Genomic DNA, 25,736 nt, shown 5'->3' on the forward strand with positions numbered 1-25,736 from the left:
GATGTCAAGGTTTATATGGAGAATGAATTACTCTCTAATTGTTAAAAGCCCTAAGGATGGTCCCTATGGGCCAGAGTTAATACATTTGAATACAGTGGTGTTGGAAACTTTGCACAATCATTGCTAATGTTCCATCTCTTCCATGGATGTATGGGATTTCAGTTTTCAGTGCTCTCAAACCAGACATTGTATAAAGTCTAAATTAATTTTTGTGAAGTATATTAAGTTTAACTGTAATACATATAATAAATAGTTAAAGAGACAGACTAATCCATTATAAAGACCACAGTGGCTGGCAATAAAATAAAAAGGGCTTTTAAAATACAGGGTCATCTAAGTTTTCAGCTTTTAATTTTTGTTTCTTATAGAAAACAGTATTTCTTATGCAAATCAAGCCAACATTATTTCACAACTCCACATTGTTTGTCAATCAAAAAAGACTTTAGGAAGGGAACAAAATATTGGAAAAGATAAAGTACAGTCTAGAGGATACCAAGGATCTTTATGGAAACAATATGGAAGCTATAATTTGGGGAATACCCTTCCCTGACTCCAACCAAGTTCTCTTTCCAGAAACCTGGGATGCAAGGGGTTATGTAAATCGTAATGATGGTGGTCTAGGTAAGAAGTGTGAGAGGATGGGGTGGGAAACTTGAGTGGGTTGTCAGCAGCTGTTCTAGGGGCTGACAGAGACACACTGAGGAAGATGCACAGAAACTGCAGCAAACAGGGTCTCTATCACCAACCCAGAGATGGAAGTAGTTGGACTGAACGGAATGTATCAAAGCTTGCAAGGAAAGATTAAAGTTTAGGCAAAGAGAAATATGAGCATAAGCCTGTATTGGCTTTTTACTCTGCATACTGTGTATCTTTCCATGAATAAATCATACTTTGTTTGACGATACTGTTTTTGAGTCACTATAATCAGCCCTCTAACCCTGCCCCAAGGCTGCTTTCTAACCCTGCCCCTAAGCTATGGGGTGGTGGGGGGGAGGAGTGTAGAGCACAGTGCTGCAGTGGTGCCAGAACACCACTGTGGAGAGAGTTGGGCCTGTTGGGTTAACATAGCTGGTAAACAGAAAACCTGCAGCCCAAAGATCCAGTCTACCACTGTAAGGCAATAAGGGGGGAAGTAGCAAAACCTGTGTATTTGACAGGAACTAAAAGAGGTCTAAAGCACAGCTTTGACTGTGCTATCAGTATTTTAATTCTGTGTAGAAGTGCTAGTGCCCAGAAAGGTACATGCTCACCAACTGTCACTATTAATACATCACTGTTTATCCACATTTACCACATTGATATTTGAAATAAGAAAAACAAACAAACAAACAGTTGTTCCCCACACTTTAAACAAATCAAACTTTTGATACCACTGTAAGCAACTTTAAAATAATATTAATTGATGGCAGTACAATACCTATTGTGTGAAAAAGAATTAGAGGTGGCTTTTATTCTCTGCCAAACATTGGGATATGGAGATATACCTATCTTACAGAACTGGAAGGGACCCTGAAAGGTCATCAAGTCTAGCCCCCTGCCTTCACTAGCGGGACCAAGTACTGATTTTGCCCCAGATCCCTAAGTGGCCCCCTCAAGGATTGAACTCACAATCCTGGGTTTAGCAGGCCAATGCTCAAGCCACTGAGCTATCCCTCCCAAAAGTAACTTAAAAATCTCAAGAAACTTAAGTTTCCAAAAGTAACTTAAAAACCTAAATGGCATTCATTGAGACTTAGCCTCATGAAGGTTTCTTGAATATTTGTTTTTAGCACAACGTTATGGCCCACTCTTACCAGCACTGACAGATATGAGTTACATTACATAAATGCAGAAAGGGTTGCACAACTGGGCCCCATAGTGGCAGGTTACAATTTGAAATGCTCCCTAGTTAACGGTTGGAATAGTTTTCATGTTAAATTATGATAATATTGGGTATTAACATACAAGACAGATTCAGTAAGGGTCAAGCTCTGAGTTCCTTACTTAGTTTTTTCCTCAAGCAAACTTCCACTGATTATAGCACCTCAGCATTTGACCCAGTATTTAAAGGGTGCAAGAGATCTTTCAGGAAAATATTGCCATTTAAAAACCAGGCAAGTGACCTAACATTTACATTTTGTAAAGATAAATTGTTTAAAGATGCTGGACTAAATGTGAGCTGTTTTGTTTTTTTAATTAGTTCCAGTGGAAACTGTTTCTTAATTAAATAAATTGTACAAACAACAATTGACCTGTATTTTTATCTGTTTTACTGGGAAAATGATAGAGCACATAATCTCAGCCTTTTTGTATTCTGGTATCTTTTTGACGCACAGATACTTATTAATTTGATAGTACTGAACAGTGCAAAATACGGAAAAAAAACAAAAAAACAAAACAACAAAGTCTTTGAAGCCCATATTGTTTCCTTGATTATAGCACCAAAAATCACAGACTTGTAAGATGGAACAAAATATCTATAAATGTGTAACACAATTATAGTAGTTACCTCTGAGCAGAGACTGAAGTGTTTTGTTGTTATTTGTTCATCAATAACATTAGCATTCAAAAAACAAAGGCAGTATTTGTCTGAATAAAAAACACAAGACACTATGAACCTGACGATGTGAATGAATACATGGGTAAAGACCTGACCAGTAAAACTGCATTTTGGTTTCAAAACCCCAGTTATCCTCTATCCAAACAATCATGTGAAAATCCTTCAAAATGTCCAATGACTACTAATTTGAGGAATTTTTATACTTCTGAAGACTTGACTAACTGTCCTGTCTTAAAATTAAGATGTCTTGGTTTCCTTGCAATTTGAATTAGGTAATGATTTAGGGAGATTTGACTATATTACTGTGTATGATGTGATTATATATGTGAACAATAAAGCAAGTCTTTAAAACTGTTAATGGGGAGCTGAACATTATTGGGATGCTGATATTACAAAACCCCTTGGGTGAAGTTCAAAGTACTTCACTGTAATGTGCTGTGTTACCTCGCACCACTTCAAAGCAACCACTCCCTGTACCTTTTCCCAGGTCAATACACAACCAGAAGAAGAAAAATCCATGAGGATTATTAATGTTTAGAGATTACATAATCCTACAATCTAAAATTAAATGTCCTGAGAGCATTCCATCCCAATACAGATAAAAACTACTCTAGGTATCTGATCTACATGCTTACCTTTGCTTGCACTCTCAACGTGTTCCAGTTCATCTGTGAATTTTAAGATGTCCCGATAATTCTCTTCGCAGATTTCAACCAGAAAATGCAAGAGTGTTGTTTTTTGATCTGATGATTTAGTATCTCTAATCTGCAAAGATGAGAGCAGAGTAAAGAAATAAGGAAAGAATGTTTTATTTAGCGTTATAAAGCTGTTTTCTTAAATCTACTTTCAGATTTATTTTAATTCACTTAATTACAGATTTTAGTGAAAGTTATCTATGTTGCTAACTTGTGAATTAAATTAACAATTGCTACGATTCTCCAAAGCATTTATCTTTAAATGAAACTTGGTGTGGTTTCTAAAACAATGTTGATCATATAAAATCCAAACTCCATAAATCTTTAATTTTTTTTTTAGAATACAGAGAGGTGTGGTTTTGCACATCTGTTTCAATGTCAGTAATTCTCAATATGAAGTGCAGAGATGATCCACACTAAGGGGAGGACTGAATGTTGCAACATTGTTACTCCAGAAGTTAAAATATTGTTAGAAATTGAATAAGTTATTCAATTATCCTTTCTAAATGAATTCCAACACCTAAAGCAATCCTTCTGCTGCGTGTATTCTGGGATACAGTGCCCCCTAACCCATGTTTGCTCTTTTAAACCCTGAAGGGAGAGGTTAATGAAGCTTCTTCTCATCATAAATCCCAATTACTCATTTAAGCAAAATCCAATACATAATTAATCAATCAATCAAGGTGGAATTATATTAGTGTTTCATAACCTATTTAGTTGGTCTTTGACAGAACGTTTGAAATTAAGAACTAAACGGCCCCCTCCCAATCCCCCCACCCTCTTCTGCAAAAAGAGAGTCGAAAAGCCCAAGAGATCCAGACTGGCTGGCTAGCAGGAGAATGAGAGAGAGAGAGTAGTATCAATATCTCATCATGCTTTCTGCTGTCCAATGGAAATGTCTCTACAGGAGCTTCCTGGGGATTCTTCAGACTCAATGAGAACAAGTGGGGGACATGGCCTCTCTCCAAATTTCCAGATAACCACTGATTTGGGGGCCAATCCCCATGCTAATTCCCATGTGTGTGTATTTGGGCGTCTAATGAAGAACCTTAAGGATCCAAGGGAATCATCAGATGATGCATTTGAGTCTCAGCTCAGAGTTTCTGTATTTCACCCAAGAATGAAAGATTCTATTTCAGATGGCAAAATTTTGTTAACTCCAAATATGAAGAAAAGGGAAGCAAAACGTAACAGTGGCATCTACTTCCTCTAAAAATGCAAGAAACAAAACATCATCCACAGAGGTCTCACAATCTAAAACCCTCTGACCACTACATACAACTATAAATACTTATGCTACACAGTCTGTTCCACCTTCTATTTAGCTGTGACACATTGAGTACACTTCTCGGACCTGAAGAAGAGCTCTGTGTAAGCTTGAAAGTTTGTCTCTCTCACCACCAGAAGTTGGTCTAATGAAAGTTATGATGTTACCTACCTTGTCTCTCCGTATCCCACCCAAACAGGTATAACTCAACTGTGTTTGTGTGTATTTATTTTAGATTTGGCCGACACAGAGGATGTAATTATTACTTACTTGCGAAGATACTAAGAGCACAGAATAATGCAGATACAGAATGCACATAATTATTTTCAGAGACTTTTTTTTTATAAAAAAAAAAACTAAAGACTAAAGACTAACTTATTGTGTAATATAGCATGAGCAGTGAGCTTGAAAAGCTCTTTGGATGCATAGAATGGAAATGGACACACAGGACATTAGAGAGATACACATGAAGAGAAAAGAGAATGAAATGCATAGTACCAACCAGAGTCTAATCAAGAGATTATGAGCTGAGATGAGCTAAGGAAAAAAAAAAATTTTTGAGAATTAATTAAGATGGCCCAGAAGGTGTGAGAGTTAGAGGAGAACTAAAAATAAGAAAAAAAAAAAATCAATTCCCCACCACCATTCATTATTTTTATTTTTTAGTTAATGGTATCTTAAGTATATATATATTTTCAAGTTCATCTCTCTCTCTTGGAGTTTTTTTTTTTTTTTTTTTTTTTGCCACCCAAAAGTCTCAAGTCTGTCACTGAGGAAGGAAGAAAGGAAGTGTTCTCCCACTGGTTTTGAATGATTGATGATGTCAGATATTGTGTCATTATTTTTTCTTTTTGCGTAGAGACTGTCCGGTTTGGCCAATGTACATGGCAGAGGGGCATTGCTGGCACATGATGGCATATATCACGTTGGTAGATGTGCAGGTTTTTTTATAGATGAGCATTACTATCACAGATGAATTTGTAAATGCTTTTTAACCCACCTTGACATCTAGTGCTTTGTCTAATACAGACTAAGCTACAGCATATCCTGCAAATGAAATCAAGGATTTACTTTAAAAGAATACATAAATATGTGCACAAAATCTCCAGTTTGTTGTCTCATTCTGTAAATTGTTAGAAGTTATAATTCTATAATCCTCAGATGAAAGGCTTGCCCCACTGATATTCATTTTAATGCAGGCCTTTCAGCTTTAAGGATTTACCCTGTTAAGAATGAGTACACTCCATAAAAAGGCTTTTAAAAATACAGGATGTTTAGGCAATTAGAAAACAATTTAATTCATACTGATTTGGTTATTAAAGACCAAAAAATGTTCAGTAATGGTATGCAGTATAAATCAGGTCTTAATGTATTACTGCACCATATACACAAGATTTTTTTTCCAATTAAAAAAACAAAAACAAAAAACCCTAAATTCAGTTCCTGAGCTATTAAATTTTAAAAGTAAACTAAGTTTAATTATTTCTTCAAATGCTTTAACAAGAAAATAAAGGTTTATGTTCTGTGTTGCAACATCACAGAACAGGTAAAATTGAGGTAATTCAAATGGCCAAAAATTTCTCTTCCCTTCAGACTATTAGAGCTGTGTTCTGTGGCACTAATAAAAATATTACACTAAGTCTGTATTGGTATTTTACTGGACTACTTAAACACCTTCCTCTAGTCTCATATTGTTAAAAATCTTCGACAGTACTGTGTGTCACAAAGCTGATCAACTGAGTTCTGTTAAGTGTTACTGGGGTGACCGAATATAATTTAAGGATTGCCAATGGCAGCAAAAAAGAAAGCATGCAGTGAAATCTACTTGTCTAGGCACTCCTGCTGCTCAGATGGAAACAGTGAAAAGACTGATTTAATGAAGTTTATCTTTGCCTTTTGCAAGGCATATAATATCTTTATTTAATGGACCTTCAAGGCATTTATAAGAGTTAGGAAATAGAGCAAAGAACATATCAAACAAATATTATTTTCAGGTGGGTTTTCCTTTATAATTGTTACTATTTAACAAGTTAAGACCCACAAAATAAAACAACATGAAACTCAGTCCTGAAGTCCTACATAGGAAAAATGTCTAATTTGGCTGAATTAATCCCGAGTGGAACTCGACTGACTCACATTCCACAATGGCTACATTTATGCCATTGTCTCCATTATCTTCAGTGTTCTGTTTTATGCTTCAGATGTACGGCTAGGATTGTGTCTTGGATATTTTTTGGTAAAAGTCAAAGACAGGACATGGGCAAAAAATAAAAAGTCATGGAAGCCGTGACCTGTCTGTGACTTTTACTAAAAATATCCCTAACGAAATAGGGATGTGCGGATCCCCACACTGCCTGAAGTGGGGCAGCTATGCAGGGGCTTGGAGTCACCTGCAGCAGCTAGGGGCTGCAGGGTACCCCTGCCACCTGCAGCTCCGGAGTTTCCCTGCTGCCCGTGGGGGTCAGGAGTTGTGGGGTGCCCCCACCTCCCGTGTCAGCCAAAAGCTGCAGGGTACCCTGCCGCCTGGAGCTCCAGGAGCTCGGTGTTCCCCCACCACCCATGGCAGCCAGGACCACCCATGGGCTTGGAGCTCCAGGGGGCCACCAGAGACACCAGGGGTACCCCACAGCTCCCTGCCCCCACAGACAGTAGGGATCCTGCAGCTCCCAACCACTACAGGCTGAAGTCATGAAGGTCACTGGAAGTCACTAATTCTGTGACTTCCACAACCTCTGTGACTAAATTGTATCCTTAACTATAGGTAATCCAACTGGTTACCAGCAACAGGCAAGCAATAAGACAAAAAACAGTCCTTTACTTTCAGTGACAATTTATCAAGCATTTTCTAAACAACTATGAAAGAACTGAAACAAACAAGTAATTATCAGTAGGACTGGAACATTAGTAAAAAGTTTCCTAATGGTTTCCATTCTAAGGCCTGTTTTCAGTCTCTCAGAACTTTTCTTCTCTTAGGCTGAAATTTTCAAAGTCTTGTCTTTGCCAGAGAGTGATTTTTGACCTCTGATCAGAAACAAATAGCCCAGCCATTTTTTAGTTGAGTTTAAATAAAATTAAATCTACAATCTCCCTATCTCATTGCTCTAGTGCAGCGTTTCCCAAACTGTGTTCCGCATGATCTGAATAGGTGTTCCGTGAAAGACTCTTGCACTTGATTTTTGTACTACTGTATATGTGTTTTCCAGTTAGAAATTGTTAATTCGAGTTATTTTAAATTTCTATTGTTGCTTTGTTTTATAAATAAAATATATTTGAGCATAAATAACACAATTTTTAACTTGAAAACCAAACAACTACAAAATAATATTATAAGTGTTCAGTAATAGACTAAAAAGTGTTCCGTGCCTCAAAAAGTTTGGGAAACACTGCTCTAGTGCAATATTAGTAATATATGGTAATATTCCAGTAAAAACTGGCTTTGATTGGGCCATGCTATAATGCTTTGAGATTCATATTTTGTAAGACTGTGGTACACAACACTTACTTTTGGTACTCCTACCAAGATTCAGATTTAAGGTAGGTTGTGCGCCTTGCACCCAACTGTGCACACACATAAACACAGAATAACATACTATAACTTTGGACATACTATAACTGCTCTCCGGGTGAAATTAAATCATTGCACACAATAAAGCCACAAGAGCTAAGCACAAATTAAGTTCACTCATTGACATACCACAATCTTGGGATAGCCTTTTGCACAGGGATGAACTGGACACTTAATAAGGAAAGTTTTAGATGAAGAAACAAGTTTAAAAATGAGCCATATATATATGCTGCATTATGTTAAATAGCCAATGAATGTAGAAAAGACTGTGTAAGTCAAGAATCAATATAAGGTTTTTTCTCCGTAGCTGGGTATTTGTTGAAAAAACATGGACAGCTGAAATTTAGTCACTGTCTTCTCAAACTGAGAAATGTCTTATTTGGGCTGTAAGATAAAAACTACATTTGAAATATAATATTGATTTTTTTTAAGATGACAGACAAGGAAAATAGTGACAGATGAGAAGATTATTTTTTTTCTCATTCCCTTTACACTTCTCACTGTAGAGAACTTTGAGGCAGATTTACAGTACATTAACATTAGAATAAATACCTACTGAAATGTGCTCAGTAAAGCTGATCTTATTTTAAGGGAAGTAAAAAAAACCAAAAAACCCACAAACACACATATGAAAACACACTTTAGTAACACATTATTACGGCCAAAATGTAGCGGAGTAGGCAGAAGTAAGAACTGTCCCTCCGCTATCAGAGCCCTCATTAGTGTCCTCCAGGTTTTTACTCCAGGCATTTCTGAGAGCACAAGGGATGCATCCAAAATGTTCCCACATGGGAATGTGGGAGAAAACAGATGAGTAGTAGGCAAAGCATTAGCTAGCAGAATTTGCTCATCAAACAGGTGGTATGCTGCACTTCATAAAGGGGAGCCCCTAATTACTCCTTTCCCTTTCTGAATGCATGTGCTAGGCTGTGCTATCTGTAAACACTCCCCTTCCATAGCCAGGAAGAGAAACCAGGATAGCCAATTCTCAAAACACTGATGCTGCATTAAAAAAAGCTGAGCACAAAACTGGCAAATGGATGCCTCTGGGCTAGGGTTGCCAGGTGTCTGGTTTTCGACCAAAACACCCACTCGAAAAGGGACCCTGGTGGCTCCAGTCACCACTGCTGATCGGGCTGTTAAAAGTCCGATTGGCAGCACAGTGAGGCTAAGGCAGGCTCCCTGCCTGACCTGTCTCCGTGCGGCTCCCAGAAGCAGTGGCATGTCCCCCATTCGGCTCCTATGAGTAGGGGCAGCCAGAGGGCTCCACACGCTGTATCCGCCCCAAGCGCCAGTTCCACAGCTCCCATTGGCTGGGAACCGTGGCCAATAGGAGCAGCAGAGGTGGCGCCCGTGGATGGCGCAACACGCAGAGCAGCCTGGCCTCTGCTAAGAAGCCGGAGAGGGGACATGCCACTGCTCCCAGGAGCCACCTGAGATAAGCACCGCATGGAGCCTACACCCCTGACCATTCCCGTGCCTCAACCGCCTGCCCCAGCCCTGATCCCCCTCCCACTCTCCACACCACTCGGTCCCAGTCCGGAGCATCCTCCTGCATCCCAAACCCCTCATTTTAGCCCCACCCCAGAGCCTGCACCCTCAGATGGAGTCCCTCACCCCCTTCCGCACCCAACCCCCCCGCCGCACCTCTCACCTGCACCCCTAATTCCTCAGCCCCACCCCAAAACCTGCACCCCCAGCTGTAGCCGTCACCCCTCCCACACCTCGGTGAAAATGAGTGACTAAGGCCTTGTCTACACTACAAGACTATTTCGAATCTACTTAAGTCGAATTTGTGGATTCGACCTTATGAAGTCGAATTTGTGTATCCACACTAAGGACACTAATTCGAATTTCTGAATCCACATTAACAGGGCCGGCATCGACTTTCGAAGCGGTGCACTGTGGGAAGCTATCCCACAGTTCCCGCAGTCCCCGCTGCCCATTGGAATGCTGGGTAGAGCTCCCAATGCCTGCTGGGGGAAAAAATGTGTCGAGGGTGGTTTTGGGTAACTGTCGTCATCGAACCGTCAATCACGCCCTCCCTCCCTGAAAGCGCCGGCGGGAAATCTGTTCGCGCACTTTTCTGGTCGGTTACAGCGCGGATGCCACAGCACTGGGAGCATGGAGCCCGCTGCGATCATCGCTGCACTTATGGCCGTTGTCAACTCCTCGCACCTTATCGTCCACCTCTTCCACGGTCAGCTGCTGAGAAATCGGGCGAGGAGGCTCCGGCAGCGCGGTGAGGAGAGTGGCGCAGACCTCTCAGAAAGCAGGGTACGCCGGGCAGTGGAGATCATGGTGGCAATGGGTCAAGTTCATGGTGTGGAACGGTGATTTTGGGCCCGGGAAACAAGCACAGACTGGTGGGACCGCATAGTGCTGCAGGTCTGGATGAAACAGAGTGGCTGCGAAACTTCAGGATGCGTAAGGGCACTTTCCTTGAACTGTGTGACTTGCTGGCCCCTGCCCTGAAGCGCCAGGACACCCGGATGCGAGCAGCCCTGAGTGTGCAGAAGCGAGTGGCCATAGCCCTCTGGAAACTTGCCACGCCAGACAGCTACCGGTCAGTAGCGAACCACTTTGGCGTGGGCAAATCTACCGTGGGGGTTGCTGTGATTCAAGTAGCCCACGCAATCGTTGAGCAACTGCTCTCAAAGGTAGTGACTCTCGGAAACGTCCAGGTCGTCATAGATGGCTTCGCCGCGATGGGATTCCCAAACTGCGGTGGGGCTATAGATGGGACTCACATCCCTATCCTGGCACCAGCCCACCAGGCCAGCCAGTATATTAACTGAAAGGGCTACTTTTCAATGGTGCTGCAAGCACTGGTGGACCATAGGGGACGTTTTACCAACATCTTCGTCGGGTGGCCGGGCAAGGTTCATGACGCGCGTGTGTTCAGGAACTCTGGTCTGTTTAGACGCCTCCAGGCAGGAACTTTCTTCCCGGACCACAAAATAACGGTTGGGGATGTGCAGATGCCTACAGTGATCCTCGGGGACCCAGCCTACCCGCTAATGCCCTGGCTCATGAAGCCCTATACAGGCGCCTTGGACAGTGAGAAGGAACTCTTCAACTACCGGCTGAGCAAGTGCAGAATGGTGGTGGAGTGTGCTTTTGGACGTCTCAAGGGGAGGTGGCGGAGCTTACTGACTCGCTCGGACATCAGCGAAAAGAATATCCCCGTAGTTATTGCTGCTTGCTGTGTGCTCCACAATGTCTGTGAGAGCAAGGGCGAGACCTTTTTGGCCGGATGGGAGGTTGAGGCAAATCGCCTGGCTGCTGTTTACGCTCAGCCAGACACCCGTGCCGAAAGAATATCCCAGCGGGAAGCGCTGTGTATCCAGGAGGCTTTGAAAGCAAGTTTCCTCGGAGAGCAGGCTAACCTATGACTCTCCACTTGATTTTAAGAGACGCTGATCCTGGGCCTGTGTCTCTATGTGTTGAGTGAGATCTGAGGTTACATACCCCGTTCTCCAAGTTTCCCCCACTTCCCAAACAGGTTTTAAAACAAATTAAACGGAACAGTTATTGTTAATAAATCTTTCTTTTACTTTGCATTTCTGTTCTGGGTTTGAAACATGGACGCATACTGTGCTGGGTACGGTGTGCACTGATGTACAGACCGCTTGTACAATACAGGACGGACAGCCTCCTGCTCCTACATAGGTCTCTGGGGTGGGGGACGGTTTCAAGTGGTTGTGCATGTAGGGGTGGGTTTGCTGGAAGGGGCGAGTGGGGCCGTCTTTGGATAGGGATTTGGATGCAGGCTCTGGGCTGTGGGTTTGGGCGTAGGAAGGGGTGATGGGTGTGGGGGAAGGGTGAGTATCTGTCCGTGGATGAGGGCTCTTGTTGGGGCTCAGGGCAGCGGAGAGGATCGCGCCTACGGTGGAAGTGCATGGTAAGGGCAGCATGCCTTAACATTAGGGGGTGGCAGGCGCTAGGACCGTGGACAAGCGTACACATCACAGAATGACCTGGGGCAGCATACACCACACAGAGTGACCCTGGTGACTACTGACTGCAGTCTGTGTGTGCCCTGCAGTTGATCCTGCCCCCGATACTCTGTACCCTGCTAATGTAGGCTATCCCGTGCAATTATAAATCCCCTGCCCCCCACCCCCACATACACACAGTCTTGTGACACGAAAGACGTGACGGAAAGAGTGAACAACAGCAAACAGCTTTTATTAATCTACTACATAGTGGGGTGATGAAACTTGGATTTTGGACTGGGTGATCCTGTAAGGGAAGCGCTTCTACAGTTATAGCGTCAGAGGTGTGTGGTACATTAGCGCTCAGCTGTGGTGCTGTGACAGTTCTCACGGCCCCTACCGCCCCTCCGTCTTGTAATTTTAGGTGAGGGGGGGACAGGACTTCTTGGCGTTGGAGGGTGGTTGCAGATACAGTGCAGGGGGGCTCTCTCCTCCTGCCTGCGGTCCTGCAGAACATCAACAAGGCTCCGGAGCGTGTGCGTTTGCTCCCTCATTAGCCCAAGCAGCGTTTGAGTCACCTGCTGGTCTTCCTGCCACCACCTGTCCTCCCGTTCGCTGTGTGAGCGCTGCTGCTGAGAGAGGGTCTCCCTCCAGTGGCTCTGCTGGTCCACCTCGGCTCTGGAGCAGGCCATCAGTTCCGCGAACATCTCGTCCCGAGTCTTTTTCTTTCGCCGCCTAATCTGAGCCAGCCTCTGCGAGGGGGATGCCGGGGCAGTCCGGGAAAGAGCAGAAGCTGTGTGATGGGAAACAGTACGTGATTTCCTTTAACAGATACATGTTTGCGAACAGTGAACACAGTGTAGTCAGTTTCTCTGAACAAGACCATACAGGGCACCAAGTTCCACGAGATCTCAGGACAAGTTCGAGATTTCGGAATACGCTCTCATTGGTGGCGCCATTGCACAGGAGAGCGGACAAGCGGGGAGAGACAGCTGAATCCGTCTTGCAGACAGTCCTGGTAAGCCTTAAAGTAGATAATGCTTATCATTTAGTGGATAGCTGTGCTCTCCTGCTAAAGGCAATCTGTAAAGCAGAAAGGCTGAGCCTTTTCCAGCCCCTCCCGCCAGTGCACGGGAAAGATCAATGTATGCTTGTTCTCTGTGGCCTCCAGCACGTGGCTGTTAAGCGAGGGTCGTTGTTATGCAACCTAATTAAAAACCATTAACAGTAGTAACAATACACTAATTGCCCTACTTAGATGCAGCCTGTACAGAACGACATCACCCTGAGGCGGGTCACTCGGAGTCAGAGAGAGCGGATGCTAAGGGAAGCCCTGCACAGACCAGGACCATATGCAGCAATGCTGGTGGAGGCGATGGTTCCTATGTACATTAGGATGTCCTGGCGCGGAAGAGTGTGCTTCCACGGAGCACCCAACAAGGCACCTCTCCCCAGGAACCTCTTGCGGAGGCTTTTCGAGCTGCTCTCTGAGACCTTTTTTGAACTGTCCCAAGAGGATTATTGCTCTATTCCTATATGTGTGGACCTACTTTTTGTATAGTTTGAGATTTTAAATTTTTTATATAGTATTTCTATTTTTTATATACCTGTTTTTTAAAAAATAAATGTTTCCCTGTTTGTAGCACTTACCACATGATCCTTCCCCTGATTCTGAGTCCGGGTTAACGAGCGGGGAGGGTTGGTAGGGGATCTCTGTGAGGGTGATGAAGAGATCCTGGTTGTCAGGGCAAGCGGTATTGTGTTTGCTGTCGCCTGCGCCGTCCTCCACAAACCCTTCCTCATCTTTCCCATCGGCGAACATCGCCGAGGAACTGTCCAGGTACACTATGCCATCGTCAGAGTCCACGGTCACTCGTGGGGCAGTGGTGGCAGACCCACCGAGAATGGCATGCAGTGCCCGTAGAAGCGGCATGTCTGGGGCTGTGCTCCGGAGCGTCCGTTTGCCGCTCTGACTTTTTGGTAACCTTGTCTCAGGTCCTTGACTTTCATGCGGCACTGCATCACATCCCGGCTGTATCCTTTGTCTATCATGGCTTTGGAGACCTTCTCGAAGGTCTTTGCATTCCGCTTGTTGGAGCGCAGCTCCGAGAGCACAGACTCCTCGCCCCACACAGCGATCAGATCCATGACTTCCCGGTCAGTCCATGCTGGGGACCTCTTTCTATTCTTGGATTGCCCGACTCCTCTGCTGGAGAGCTCTGCATCGTTGCAGGTGCTGTGGAGCTCGCCCCGATGTCCAACCAGGACGTCAGATTCAAAGTGCCCAGACAGGAAAAGGAATTCAAATTTTCCCGGGTCGTTTCCTGTGTGGCTGGTCAGAGCATCGAAGCTCGGACTGCTGTCCAGAGCATCAACAGACTGGTGCAGTGTGGGATAGCTCCCGGAGCTACTAAGTTCGATTAGCATCCACACCTAGCCTAATTCGAGCTAGCCATGTCGAATTTAGCGTTACTCCACCTGTCGGGGTGGAGTACCAAATTCAAACTAAAGAGCCTTCTAGTTCGAATTAAATGGCTTCCTGGTGTGGACGGTTGAGCGGTTAGTTCGAATTAACGCTGCTAAATTCGAATTAAAGTCCTAGTGTAGACCAGGCCTCAGTGAGGGTGGGGACAGCAAGTGGCAGAGGGAGGAGGGGATGAAGTGAGGGGGGGGCAGGGCCTCAAAGGAGGGGTGGGGCAGGGCAAATGTGTTCAATTTTTTGTGAGTAGAAAGTTGGCAACCCTACTCCGGGCACTGGGGCACCTCAATATCTTCTGTTCTCTGAATAGCCTATTCACCTGTGGTCTGTAATCCTTCAGTCTATTTTTAATTGTTGGGTTTAGTGTATGGATGCTGGTGGCCTATGATATACAGGAGGTCAGACCTGATAATCTGGCTGTCCCTTCTGGCCTTAAACTTAATCGTCCACAGAGAGTAACACCATAGCACCTGCTACCAATTACTCCTTTAGCCTAAACATTCTGGGTTCCAACTCTGCTGATAGTCCATGTAGGGGTAATTATGGTTTGGGGGGTTGTTTTTTAATTCATTTTTAGAGAGATGCAAGAAATTGCATGCAAAAATGACTTAACAGAAAGTGAAGGTTGATAAGTCAAGCACTAAGAAGTAAAAGCCAGAACTAAGGTTGCCTTGGCAAATTTAGCTTTGTTGCATAGGTGAATTGTAATAGTGCTGTCCACTATCACATAGGTGGTCTGTGGCAAAGCCAAGAATAGAACATGCCTCTATTATGTCCCAGCCCAGTGTCTTTAACACAAGAGAACATCCTTTCTGTTCTTGCAACCTTCTACTTTATTCATCATTAGACTATGCACTAAATAGAGCATGACTCTTGTAGAATAAATAATACATGATTGTGTAATTAAACCTCTAATAAAATGTATTCCCAAAAAGATCAAATTAAGGTAACACATTTAGCTTTAATTCAGGCATTTTCTACCTTGCAGCCATAACATTATCTTTTAATGTACTTCTTTGTATGCAATTTCTTTTGTAAGTCTTTCATTATTTCATTATAAAAATATCACACATACTGCCCCCCATGGGCAAAATCCAGGGAAAAAGGGAAATCTTGGAAGTCTTCATTGTGTGTGTGTGTGGGGGGGGTGTTGGGGGGGATTCATTTACATAAGGTCCCTGTTTTCCAAAGAGCTCCACACCTAGACCCCAGGCAGTAAACAAGAATACTATTCAAATCCATTCTGCTTCATGCTCAAACACAATCAGGATTGGTCATTCCAGTCTCCGTTTCTCCCACATGAGCATGCAATTTGGCAGAAATGCTTACAGTGTAAGTGTTGTTTTAAATGCATTAAACTGAAAGAAATAAAAGTGAGACTAAGTTCAGTATTTATTTAAATAATACAGTTTGGAAATATTTTTAAGAGTTATGCAAATGTGTCAGTCTGAATCATTAAATTATTAAAAAATTATTAAAGAATTAAAAAATGGAAGTGATAATATTACACTATCGGAACTGCTAATATACCACCAATTAATAGAACATATTGCAATTTTAATTGTAATTTTCATTTGGTCAGTAAGTAACTGATCGAGTGTAATCAGATTAATTCTATCTCCCTCATCTTTAAAACTTTATGAAATGGTGCAAGAGCATTACAATCTTAACACAGCAACACCTGTGCATATAGGGCATTCAATGCACTTTACTAATTTAATGCAGTTCTAGTTTTGTTCAGTTTTTCCCAGTTCATCTATAGTTAAAGAAGAAGTTGCTGGTTAAATGCTATTAAGTTTAAATATGGATAACTGATTTTTATGACAAAGTTATTTTTCTTAATACAGTGATTTTTTTCTAAAATTGCTCAGATTTATGAGAGATATCTATGTGTGCATAGTATAATTGATAAATTTCAATACAGCAACACAATACTCAATAGGAATTTATTAAGAACAACTTTCAGTTGAATGGCAAAGCACGAAATTGGAAAATCAATACTAATAGATACATTGTTAAGAATGTGAGTGATTTAAAATCTCATACATACAAAACATAAAACTTGTGGCATGGACATATCATTCATCTAGTTTCTGCACTCTCTGATTTTCAGGGCTATGCCTCAGAAAGAGAGAAATTTATCAAAATCTTCCTTTATGCGTAACATTCTGGTTGAATTTTGAAGCCATACATCTCGCCACAGCCATTTGTAAAATGCTTTCGAGGATCTGCTTTTTGGTTTGCCTATTTAGGATCATAGAGGTTGAAGTAAATGTCAACTTGAAAAGCAAACGTCATTCTGAAAAAGTTTTACCTACCATCGTTACAAATGACACCTAAAAATACTGTAACTGGAAGACTGAAGATAAACTATCCAAAGCACTAAATATTTTTACTTTGAACATTTGACAGCACTTATGAATACTAAGTTTCACTGTTTCCCCTGCATGGTCAGTCACTTTCCCATACATTTATGTGCATCTTTTACACATCAGCAAGGGGAAGTAAAAAAACAAAACAAAAACCAAAACATTATGGAACCATGATTTCAAAAACAGACAAGTCTGTTTGTATGTATGTATGTATATCTATATCTATTTAATTGACTAGATTTCTAGTTGGCTGTATCTCTTTAAATGAACTTAGTTTTTCAAACATTCTTTGCTACTAAATGTCTATTCTTCATCCAACTACATAAATATGGGAGACTGAGAGATAAGTACATGGTTTGCATGCCACTTCACTATCAGTGCTTATGTAAATGTTTATGTAAAATGTCTTCAGTAAACCGAGAGCTGTCAAAGGATTTAATAGAAGAGAAAATAACTTTCTAAAAGTAACTTAAAACTTCTCTATCCTACATGCCTGACAGGGATAGGTGGGTGGAGGTGGAGGATGGTGAGAGAGACTATAAAATTGAATAAGGATGAAAACAAATGTGTTTTATAGAATTTTCTCTATACAACTTGTAGCAAAGTTGCTGACTCAACATGCCGCCTTCTGGCTGGATTTATCATTGAAGCACCTTTTACCTCAGTTTCCCCCACATTCTTTGGACTACGCTCAACATAGGAGTGATCTGGCCCTCTAGCCAGACCACTATACAGTGTTCAGCCCCTTCTGTGGCCTCAGAGTCTTTTACCAAAAATCCGACAAAAATATAAGCACAACCACATCTTCAGCCCAAACTGTCTCACAGCTGGCAATCATTCTGTCGGAAGCACGCCTCTGGTGTTTTAGACTATCCTTCTGTGCCTCAATCCACACAACAATCCAGGGCTGGGCTGCAATGTTACTGACATGAACTGTGACTGTATAGATGATTGTTGCAACCAAGGTCCTATAATTCCACAAAAACTTTTACAAAAGAGGTCAAAAAATTGTCTATGAAAACGTTGTAATTTGCTGGTTATGATTACACTGTCTGTATTTGTGTATCAGTTTAGTATTTGAAGTTACGAATATTGGCTATGTACTTGTATCTCTATGTGTTTGATTCTAAGTAGCATCTGTGAAGCATTTGGACAGTTTATTGAGAAGGGACTCTTCAGATTAAGTGCCCAGTCAAAAAACACTTAACTAACAATGGACCTTGGGAGACTCCATTCCACAGATAAGGTGCCTCCCTGGGGACGTTCAAGGTAGCATGTGAGCAACACCTGCTCTACCTGAAAAAAACGAGTCATGCATAGACATGTGACTTGCCCATGTGACTCCAAACTCCACCTTGCCACTGTGATTTTCCACAGTAAGAACACATGGCAGGGGATATAAAAGGTTATGGAAACTCCTCCATTTTGTCTTCAATCCCGCTTCTTACCTCTGGAGGAACTTTGCTACAAACTGAGGCCTGATCTACACTACGCGTTTAAACCGATTTTAGGAGCGTTAAACTGATTTAATGCCGCACCCGTCCACACTAAGAAGCCCTTTATATCGATATAAAGGGCTCTTTAAACCGGTTTCTGTACTCCTCCCCAACGAGAGGAGTAGCGCTAATATCGGTACTACGATATCGGATTAGGGTTAGTGTGGCCTCAAATCGACGGTATTGGCCTCTGCGCGGTATCCCACAGTGCACCACTGTGACCGCTCTGGACAGCAATCTGAACTCGGATGCAGTGGCCAGGTAGACGGGAAAAACCCCGCAAACTTTTGAATATCATTTCCTGTTTGCCCAGCGTGGAGCTCCGATCAGCACGGGTGGTGATGCAGTCCCAAACCCCAAAAGAGCTCCAGCATGGACCGTACAGATGTGATCGCTGTATGGGCAGACAAATCTGTTCTATCAGAGCTCAGTTACAGAAGACGAAATGCCAAAGCATTTTAAAAAAATCTCCAGACAGAGGCCACAGCAGGGACTCAGCACACTGCTGCGTGACAGGCGTTACGGAAAGCCAAAGAATCAAATGGACGCTCATGGAGGGAGGGAGGGGGGACTGAGGACTCAAGCTATCCCACAGTTCCTGCAGTCTCCGAAAAGCATTTGCATTCTTGGCTGAGCTCCCAATGCCTGTAGGGTCAAACACATTGTCCGGGGTGGTTCAGGGCATAGCTCGTCAATTTACCCAGCCCCCACCCACCCCCAGAAGTAAAAGGGAAAAAAATCGTCTCTTGACTTTTTTAAATGTCACCCTATGTCTACTGAATGCTGCTGGTAGACACGATGCTGCGGCAGTGAACTGCAGCATCCTCTTCCCCCCTCCCTGGTGGCAGATGGTACAATATGACTGCTATCCATCGTCATCATCAGCCTGGTGGCAGACGGTACAGTACATGTATGTAGACCTATTGATTAGACATAACTGAAGTACTTTGCTAATACTAAATACTACAGCTTTGTATCAAAACAGGTGATGTGTATTTGTGTGTTCCTGGCTCACTGGGGGGGCGGGAGGGAGTTTCCTACGAAATCTAAAATCAGCAGGGGCTGATAAATGCAAATTTCACAGCACTGGTTATACTGAAGCTTCAGCCAGAGAAGAAGGCCATTGATTTGTGATAATCTGTTACAAGAGGCTAGACACACAAAAAAAAAAAAAAAGCCTGGATTATCCCAAATGGGTCTTATCCTTGATCTGACAAGAATTAGTATCCAAGGTAGCAAACCCAGTTGAGAGGTCTGAAAGACTGACACCTACCAGAGCCTGATGTTGGAGGTAGGGGTGACTAATGGTAAGCTTTTAGTATGTGTTAGGTTAATTTATTGCTTTTTAAATGTTTTCTCTGTAATGCTTCTGCCCTAAGAATAAATGTGCTTGCTTCAGAAAACCTGTGTGATTACTGGTAAAAACATTGTCATTATCTTCAGAAAGCAAGCAAGCACAGGTGCTGGTTGTTAGGCAGACTGGCTTGCTGTGGATATCACAATGTATGGTGGGGGGAGGGAGAACTGTATGCCTTTAAACTCCAGTCAGAAAGGAGTGAGTCAAGGGTCCTTACAAAGAGGTAAGCGATAGCTGAAGATCGGAGACCTGACTAGGCACTCCAGGGAAGGTTCACCGTATGGTCTTCAACTATGTTCCTTTAAATCCTAGCATAGCCTTCCCCCACATACCCCCCCATGAGTGTGGCAGTGATCAATAGATGAAAGGCATATGCACTGAAGTACGGATACTTAATTTGTTGACTAGTAGTTTGGGGATACGGTTTAATTATATTGCTAGAGGATGAGTCCCATTTCTAATACCTCATTCCCACTGATGAATAATCACTTGATAATGGAGATGATAGCTAAATCTTCCACTTTTTAGATATATGACTTTAACAGTGGTAAAATTGATTGTCACTTCAAGTGTCAGATAGTTTTATTGGATAATTACCAAAGGTTTTATAGGCTACTTACCAAGAGACATGTGAAGTCTGCATTATCAATAACCACCAGACCAGAATAGCTAAACACCTTCCTTAGGCTTTATATGATCTGCAGATTATCCTCTTTTTTCAATTTTAAAAACAATTAAAGGCAGAAATTATGCTTTCTACAATAGATATTTGTAACTTAACTTTTTTCTCTCTTAAGCATTCCTCTTCAAATGTGATAATTTACAATATTTATTAACATGAACAGTTCTAAATTATTAGCAGTTTTCCATTTTCAATTCTCTAAATAAAACACACCAAAGAGACCACTTGAAAGTGTCTTTTCTAATTAAACAAAGAAGAAGTATTTCCCTGCCTTTTTGAGAAAATTAATACATTTGGTACACACTAAGCACTGTGTACATTTCTGTACACAGCAAATTAGTCCTAGGATTTACAATCAGTAAACTATCTCCTTTTCACCAGTTTTATTTACCTATTCAGATTTCAGAAAATCTGACTGTAAATCTAACTACTAACTTTATTCTTCCAAATTAATTAAAATAACACCTGTAATTCCTAAACCTCATTTAAGTGTCCTTCCAAAATAGTCTGCATTGACTAATTGTGATAGTTGGAAAACTGATTATGGGCTAAGACTTTTTTACCAAAAGAATTAACAATAAAGACCTTTAGTTCCTTCATTCCACTTTCTTGCCATCTGTTGATAAGAGTAAGTCTTAAAGTAATCTTCAATGGAGGACTGTTGATTTCTACTTATTGAGCTTTGTGAAGTTCCGTGGAAGTTTCTCAGATGATAGGTAAGGGTAATCTCTCTAGAAGAATCAGAAATCAGTTGTACAAAATAAAAGCTCAGAAGTAAACCATCTCTGCTGGCTGCTTTGGCCTCGTCATCAGAATCCTCCATCTCATCTCTCTCCAAGTAGCCTATAAGAGCAGTCCACACAAGGCATCTCTCAGAAGACTTTTGGCATGTCTGCTTTATCCTGTCTTTCCAACTGCTGGGCCTTTGTCCTGTCACCCAGAACTCCACCTCTGCTTTACACATTCACACAGCTTTTACACTGCCCATGTCTACTCATGCACTGCAGACTGGGGATGACAGAAGAAATGTACTCCTAAAATATTACACCTCTCTGGTGTACTCTGGTACTTCCAGTAGCAGAATAATTTGTCTCACTTCTGGAATTTGGTTATATATAGACACACACACACACACACACAATTTTCCCCCTTATTCTTTGTAGATCTCTCTATATATATGGTTTGAAACAGTAAGTACCCCTTACATTAAATGGTAAAAATGTTCTTGCAACGATAGTGTGGGAAGTCCCAGAGGTTCAGTCATCTGGAAGTGTGCTAGACAAGATATTATGAAGAAAGGGACTTTCAGAAACAATTCTGCACTGTAAAGGACTCTAGATAACCACATGGATTGTTTTTCTCTCTAATTCCTAAGATTCCACAGTGCAGAGAAGACGGTTACTCACCTTTGTAACAGTTGTTCTTCGAGATGTGTTGCTCATATCCATTCCAATTAGGAGTGTGCACGCCGTGTGCACGATAGTCGGAAGATTTTTACCCTAGCAACACTTGGGGGTTTGGCTGAGGCGCCCCCTGGAGTGGTGCCTTAATGGCGCCAGATATATGCCCCAGCCGACCCAGCACCCCCTCAGTTCCTTCTTGCCGGCTACTCTGACAAAGAGGAAGGAAGATGGGTTTGGAATGGATATGAGCAACACATCTCGAAGAACAACAGTTACAAAGGTGAGTAACCATCTTTTCTTCTTTGAGTGCTTGCTCATATCAATTCCAATTAGGTGACTCCCAAGCCTACCTAGGCGGTGGGGTCGGAGTGAGATGTTGCGGAGTGAAGGACCACCAAACCAAATGCAGCATCACCCCTGGACTGCTGCACTATCGCATGGTGAGTGGCAAAGATATGTATCGATGATCAAGTCACTGCGCTACATATCTCCTGTATGGACATGTGTGCCAGGAAAGCAGAGGATGAAGCCTGAGCCTGTGTCGAGTAGGCAGTAAGGTGCGTAGTTGGGACACCAGCCAAGTCATAGCATGCACAAATGCATGATGTGATCCAGGACGAGAAGTGCTGGGAAGAGACCGGAAGACCCTTCATCCAATCTGCCACAGCAACAAACAGCTGTGACGTTTTCCTGAAAGGTTTCGTCCGCTCGATGTAGGCGGCCAGGGTCCTCTGAACGTCCAGGGAGTGCAGCTGTTGCTCCTGTCAAGACGCGCACGGCCTCGGGTAGAAGACAGGGAGGAAGGTGTCCTGGTTGACATAGAAGGCAGACACCACCTTAGGGAGGAAGGCCGGGTGGAGTCGCAACTGTACCTTGTCCTTGTGGAACACTGTTTACGGTGGTTCCGATGTGAGCGCCCTGAGCTCAGACACTCGCCTCACCGAGGTGATAACCACAAGGAAGGCTGTCTTCCAGGAAAGGTACAGGAGCGAGCATGTGGCCATCGGCTCAAATGGGGCACCCATAACTCTGGATAGGACCAGATTAAGATCCCACGTAGGGACAGGCTGTTCAATTTGTGGCAACAGACGTTCCAACTCCTTGAGAAATCTACTGACCATGGGATTGGAGAAGACCGAACGCCTGTTTTCACCCCGGGTGGAAAGCCGAAATAGCTATCAGGTGCACTCTGATGGATGATATTACCAAGCTCTGCTGTTTTAAGGACAGGAGGTAGTCCAAGATGACAGGTACTAACGCCTGTAGAGGGGATCATATGATTCTTGGTGCACAAGCAGGAAAAATGCTTCCACTTGGCTAAGTATGTGGACCTGGTAGAGGGCTTCCTGCTACCCAAAAGGATCTGCTGAACCAAGTGAGAGCAGCACAGCTCAGATTGATTTAGTCATGCAGCATCCATGCTGTGAGGTGGAGAGATTGCAGGTCAGGATGACAGAGTTGTCTGTGGTCCTAAGTGATCAGGTCTGGCCACAGCGGGAATGGAATCAGAGTGTCCACTGACAGCTCTAGGAGAGTGGTATACCAGTGCTGCCTGGGCCATGCCGGGGCAACCAAAATCATACGGGCTCTGTCCCTGTGCAGCTTGATCAGGACCCTGTGGACTAACAGGAATGGGGGAAAGGCGTAGTACAGGTTATCCTTCCACTGTATTAGGAAGGCGTCCAACAGGGAACCTGGAGTGCATCCTTTGAGAGAGCAGAATACCTAGTGTAATTGATTGGGCCGGGGCTCGACCCTCCTGAGGGCAGGAGGGGAGCCACGCCGACTCACTCCACGTCCTCTGTTGGACCGGCGGAACAACAGTAAACAGTATTAGGAAGCTCAGACCCTTGGTTGCAGAGGCTGAGTGGCAACACACAGTACAATAAGCTCAGGCCCTTTGGGGCAGGGGCTGAGCAGCAAACAGTACAATAAGCTCAGGCCCTTTGGAGCAGGGGCTGAGCAGCAAACAGTACAATAAGCTCAGGCCCTTTGGAGCAGGGGCTGAGCAGCAAACAGTACAAGGGGCTCAGGCCCTTTGGAGCAGGGGCTGAGCAGCAAACAGTACAGAAGGCTCAGGCCCTTTGGAGCAGGGGCTGAGCAGCAAACAATACAATAAGCTCAGGCCCTTTGGAGCAGGGGCTGAGCAGCAAACAGTACAATAAGCTCAGGCCCTTTGGTGCAGGGGCTGAGTGAGGGGGAAAACTGCCACCCGTGAGTGGGGTGGCAGGGGGGACACAGGCCCACCCACTCCACTGTGTCCCAGCCCGGGGCCCTAGCAGCGGCTATCACCGCTGCTGGTCAGTGGGGTCCTGACCACAACACACTGACATCGGTACCTCTGTGTCTGCAGCCTGACAGGGGTCGGCTACCCCCGGGCTACTTCCATTTTCCCCCTCAGGGCTTACCTCGTCCGTGGCACCCGCTCCAGGCCAGTCAATCAGCATAGGCTCCTCAGGACCAGGGCTTGGTGGCAGATCCGGCAGCTCCTCAGGGAAGTCCGGCCAGGCGTGCTCGGGCGGCTCCTCCGGGTAACAGCAGGGACGGGGAAGCTCCGGCGGCTCCTCTTCGTAATGGGCCCAGGGGAGTTCCAGCGGCTCCTCCCAGTACCAGTCATGGGAAAGCTCCGGTGGCTCCTCTTCGTAGCAGGCACGGGGAAGCTCCGGCCAATCAGGACAGCTGCCTCAGGTCCTGGAAGGTTCCCAGTCAGGAGCTCCCACCGGCATGTCTGCTCCCAGCGGCGGCTGGGCTCTGACTGAGCGCTGGCGGCCGGCTTTTCTACTTCCTGTCCCGAACCTTGACTTCCGGGGGGCGGGGACAGGTGGTGGTCGCTCCGCCCACTTGGGTGTCTGCGAGGGTGCTCCCTCTGCTGGGCAGGAGAGGAGCCACACCGACTCACTACACCTAGCATTTCCAATTCTCGCGAGAGGCGAATAGGTCTATCAGGCGAAAGCCCCACTTCAGGAAGACACAGTAGATGACGTCCGGGCGAACCGACCACTCGCGAGCCTGGAATGACCTGCTGAGGTGATCCGCTAAGGTGTTCTGGACTCCTGGGAGAAATGAAGCCACCAGACGGATCGAGTGGGCTATGCAGAATTCCCACAAGCGAGTGGCATCCTGACAGAGGGGGGACAACCAGGCTCCCCCTTGCTTGTTGATATAAAACATGGCCATAGTGTTGTCTGTGAGGACTGCAACATAGCGGCCTTGAATGTGCCCTCGGAATGATTGACACGCCAAGCACACTGCTCTTAGTTCCCGTATGGTGATGTGCAGGGATAACTCTCCTGCCGACCATATCCACTCTGTATGGAGGGTCCCGAGGTGGGCTCCCCATTCCAGGGACGACGCATCCATGACTAGTGACAAGGAGGGCTGTGGGGCATGAAATGGCATCCCATTTGCACACTGATTTGAAGTCCAGCCACCAGCCTAGAGAGGCTAATAGCCCTGGCGGGATGGTAACCACTGTGCTCAAGCTGTCCCAATCTGGGCGGTATACTGTTGATAGCCAGGCTTGGAGTGGATGTAGTTGCAGTCTGGTGTGCCTGGTCACATGCGTGCAAGAGGCCATGTATCCCAGGAGGCATAGGCATGTTTTCACAGTCGAGGTCAGGAAGCTTTGCACGCTGTGGATGATGTTCACCAGGGACTGGAAGTGTGTTTCTGGCAGAAGTGCCCGGGCTAGGCCTGAGTCTAAGACTGCTCCTATGAATTCTATCCTCTGGGTTGGTACCAGAGTGGATTTCACGACACTGAGCAGGAGGCCCAGTTCATTGAACATGTTCATGGTGAGCTGAACGTGGGACTGCACCTGATCCCTGGAATCGACCCCAAATAAGCCAGTCATAGAGATATGGGAACACTTGGACCTTGTCGACGAAGGGAGGCAGCCATCACAGCCATGCACTTGGTAAACACCCTGGGGGCTGTGGACAGG

At 44.2% G+C, this 25,736-nt stretch overlaps 1 protein-coding gene across 12 annotated transcripts in view; it reads right to left on the reverse strand.

The window, feature by feature from the left end:
• Positions 1 to 25,736, reverse strand: part of DIAPH2 (diaphanous related formin 2) — an 827,558-nt gene that overhangs the window by 401,098 nt on the left and 400,724 nt on the right. For all 12 annotated transcript variants that reach the window (XM_039487835.1, XM_039487836.1, XM_039487834.1 and 9 more), the window contains one exon: positions 3,175 to 3,304. In XM_039487835.1, coding sequence (XP_039343769.1) covers positions 3,175 to 3,304 — 130 coding nt within the window. The remainder of the gene's footprint in view (positions 1 to 3,174; positions 3,305 to 25,736) is intronic.

Source organism: Mauremys reevesii, linkage group 9, assembly GCF_016161935.1.
Source record: "Mauremys reevesii isolate NIE-2019 linkage group 9, ASM1616193v1, whole genome shotgun sequence".
In the NCBI taxonomy this organism is placed as follows: domain Eukaryota; kingdom Metazoa; phylum Chordata; order Testudines; family Geoemydidae; genus Mauremys; species Mauremys reevesii.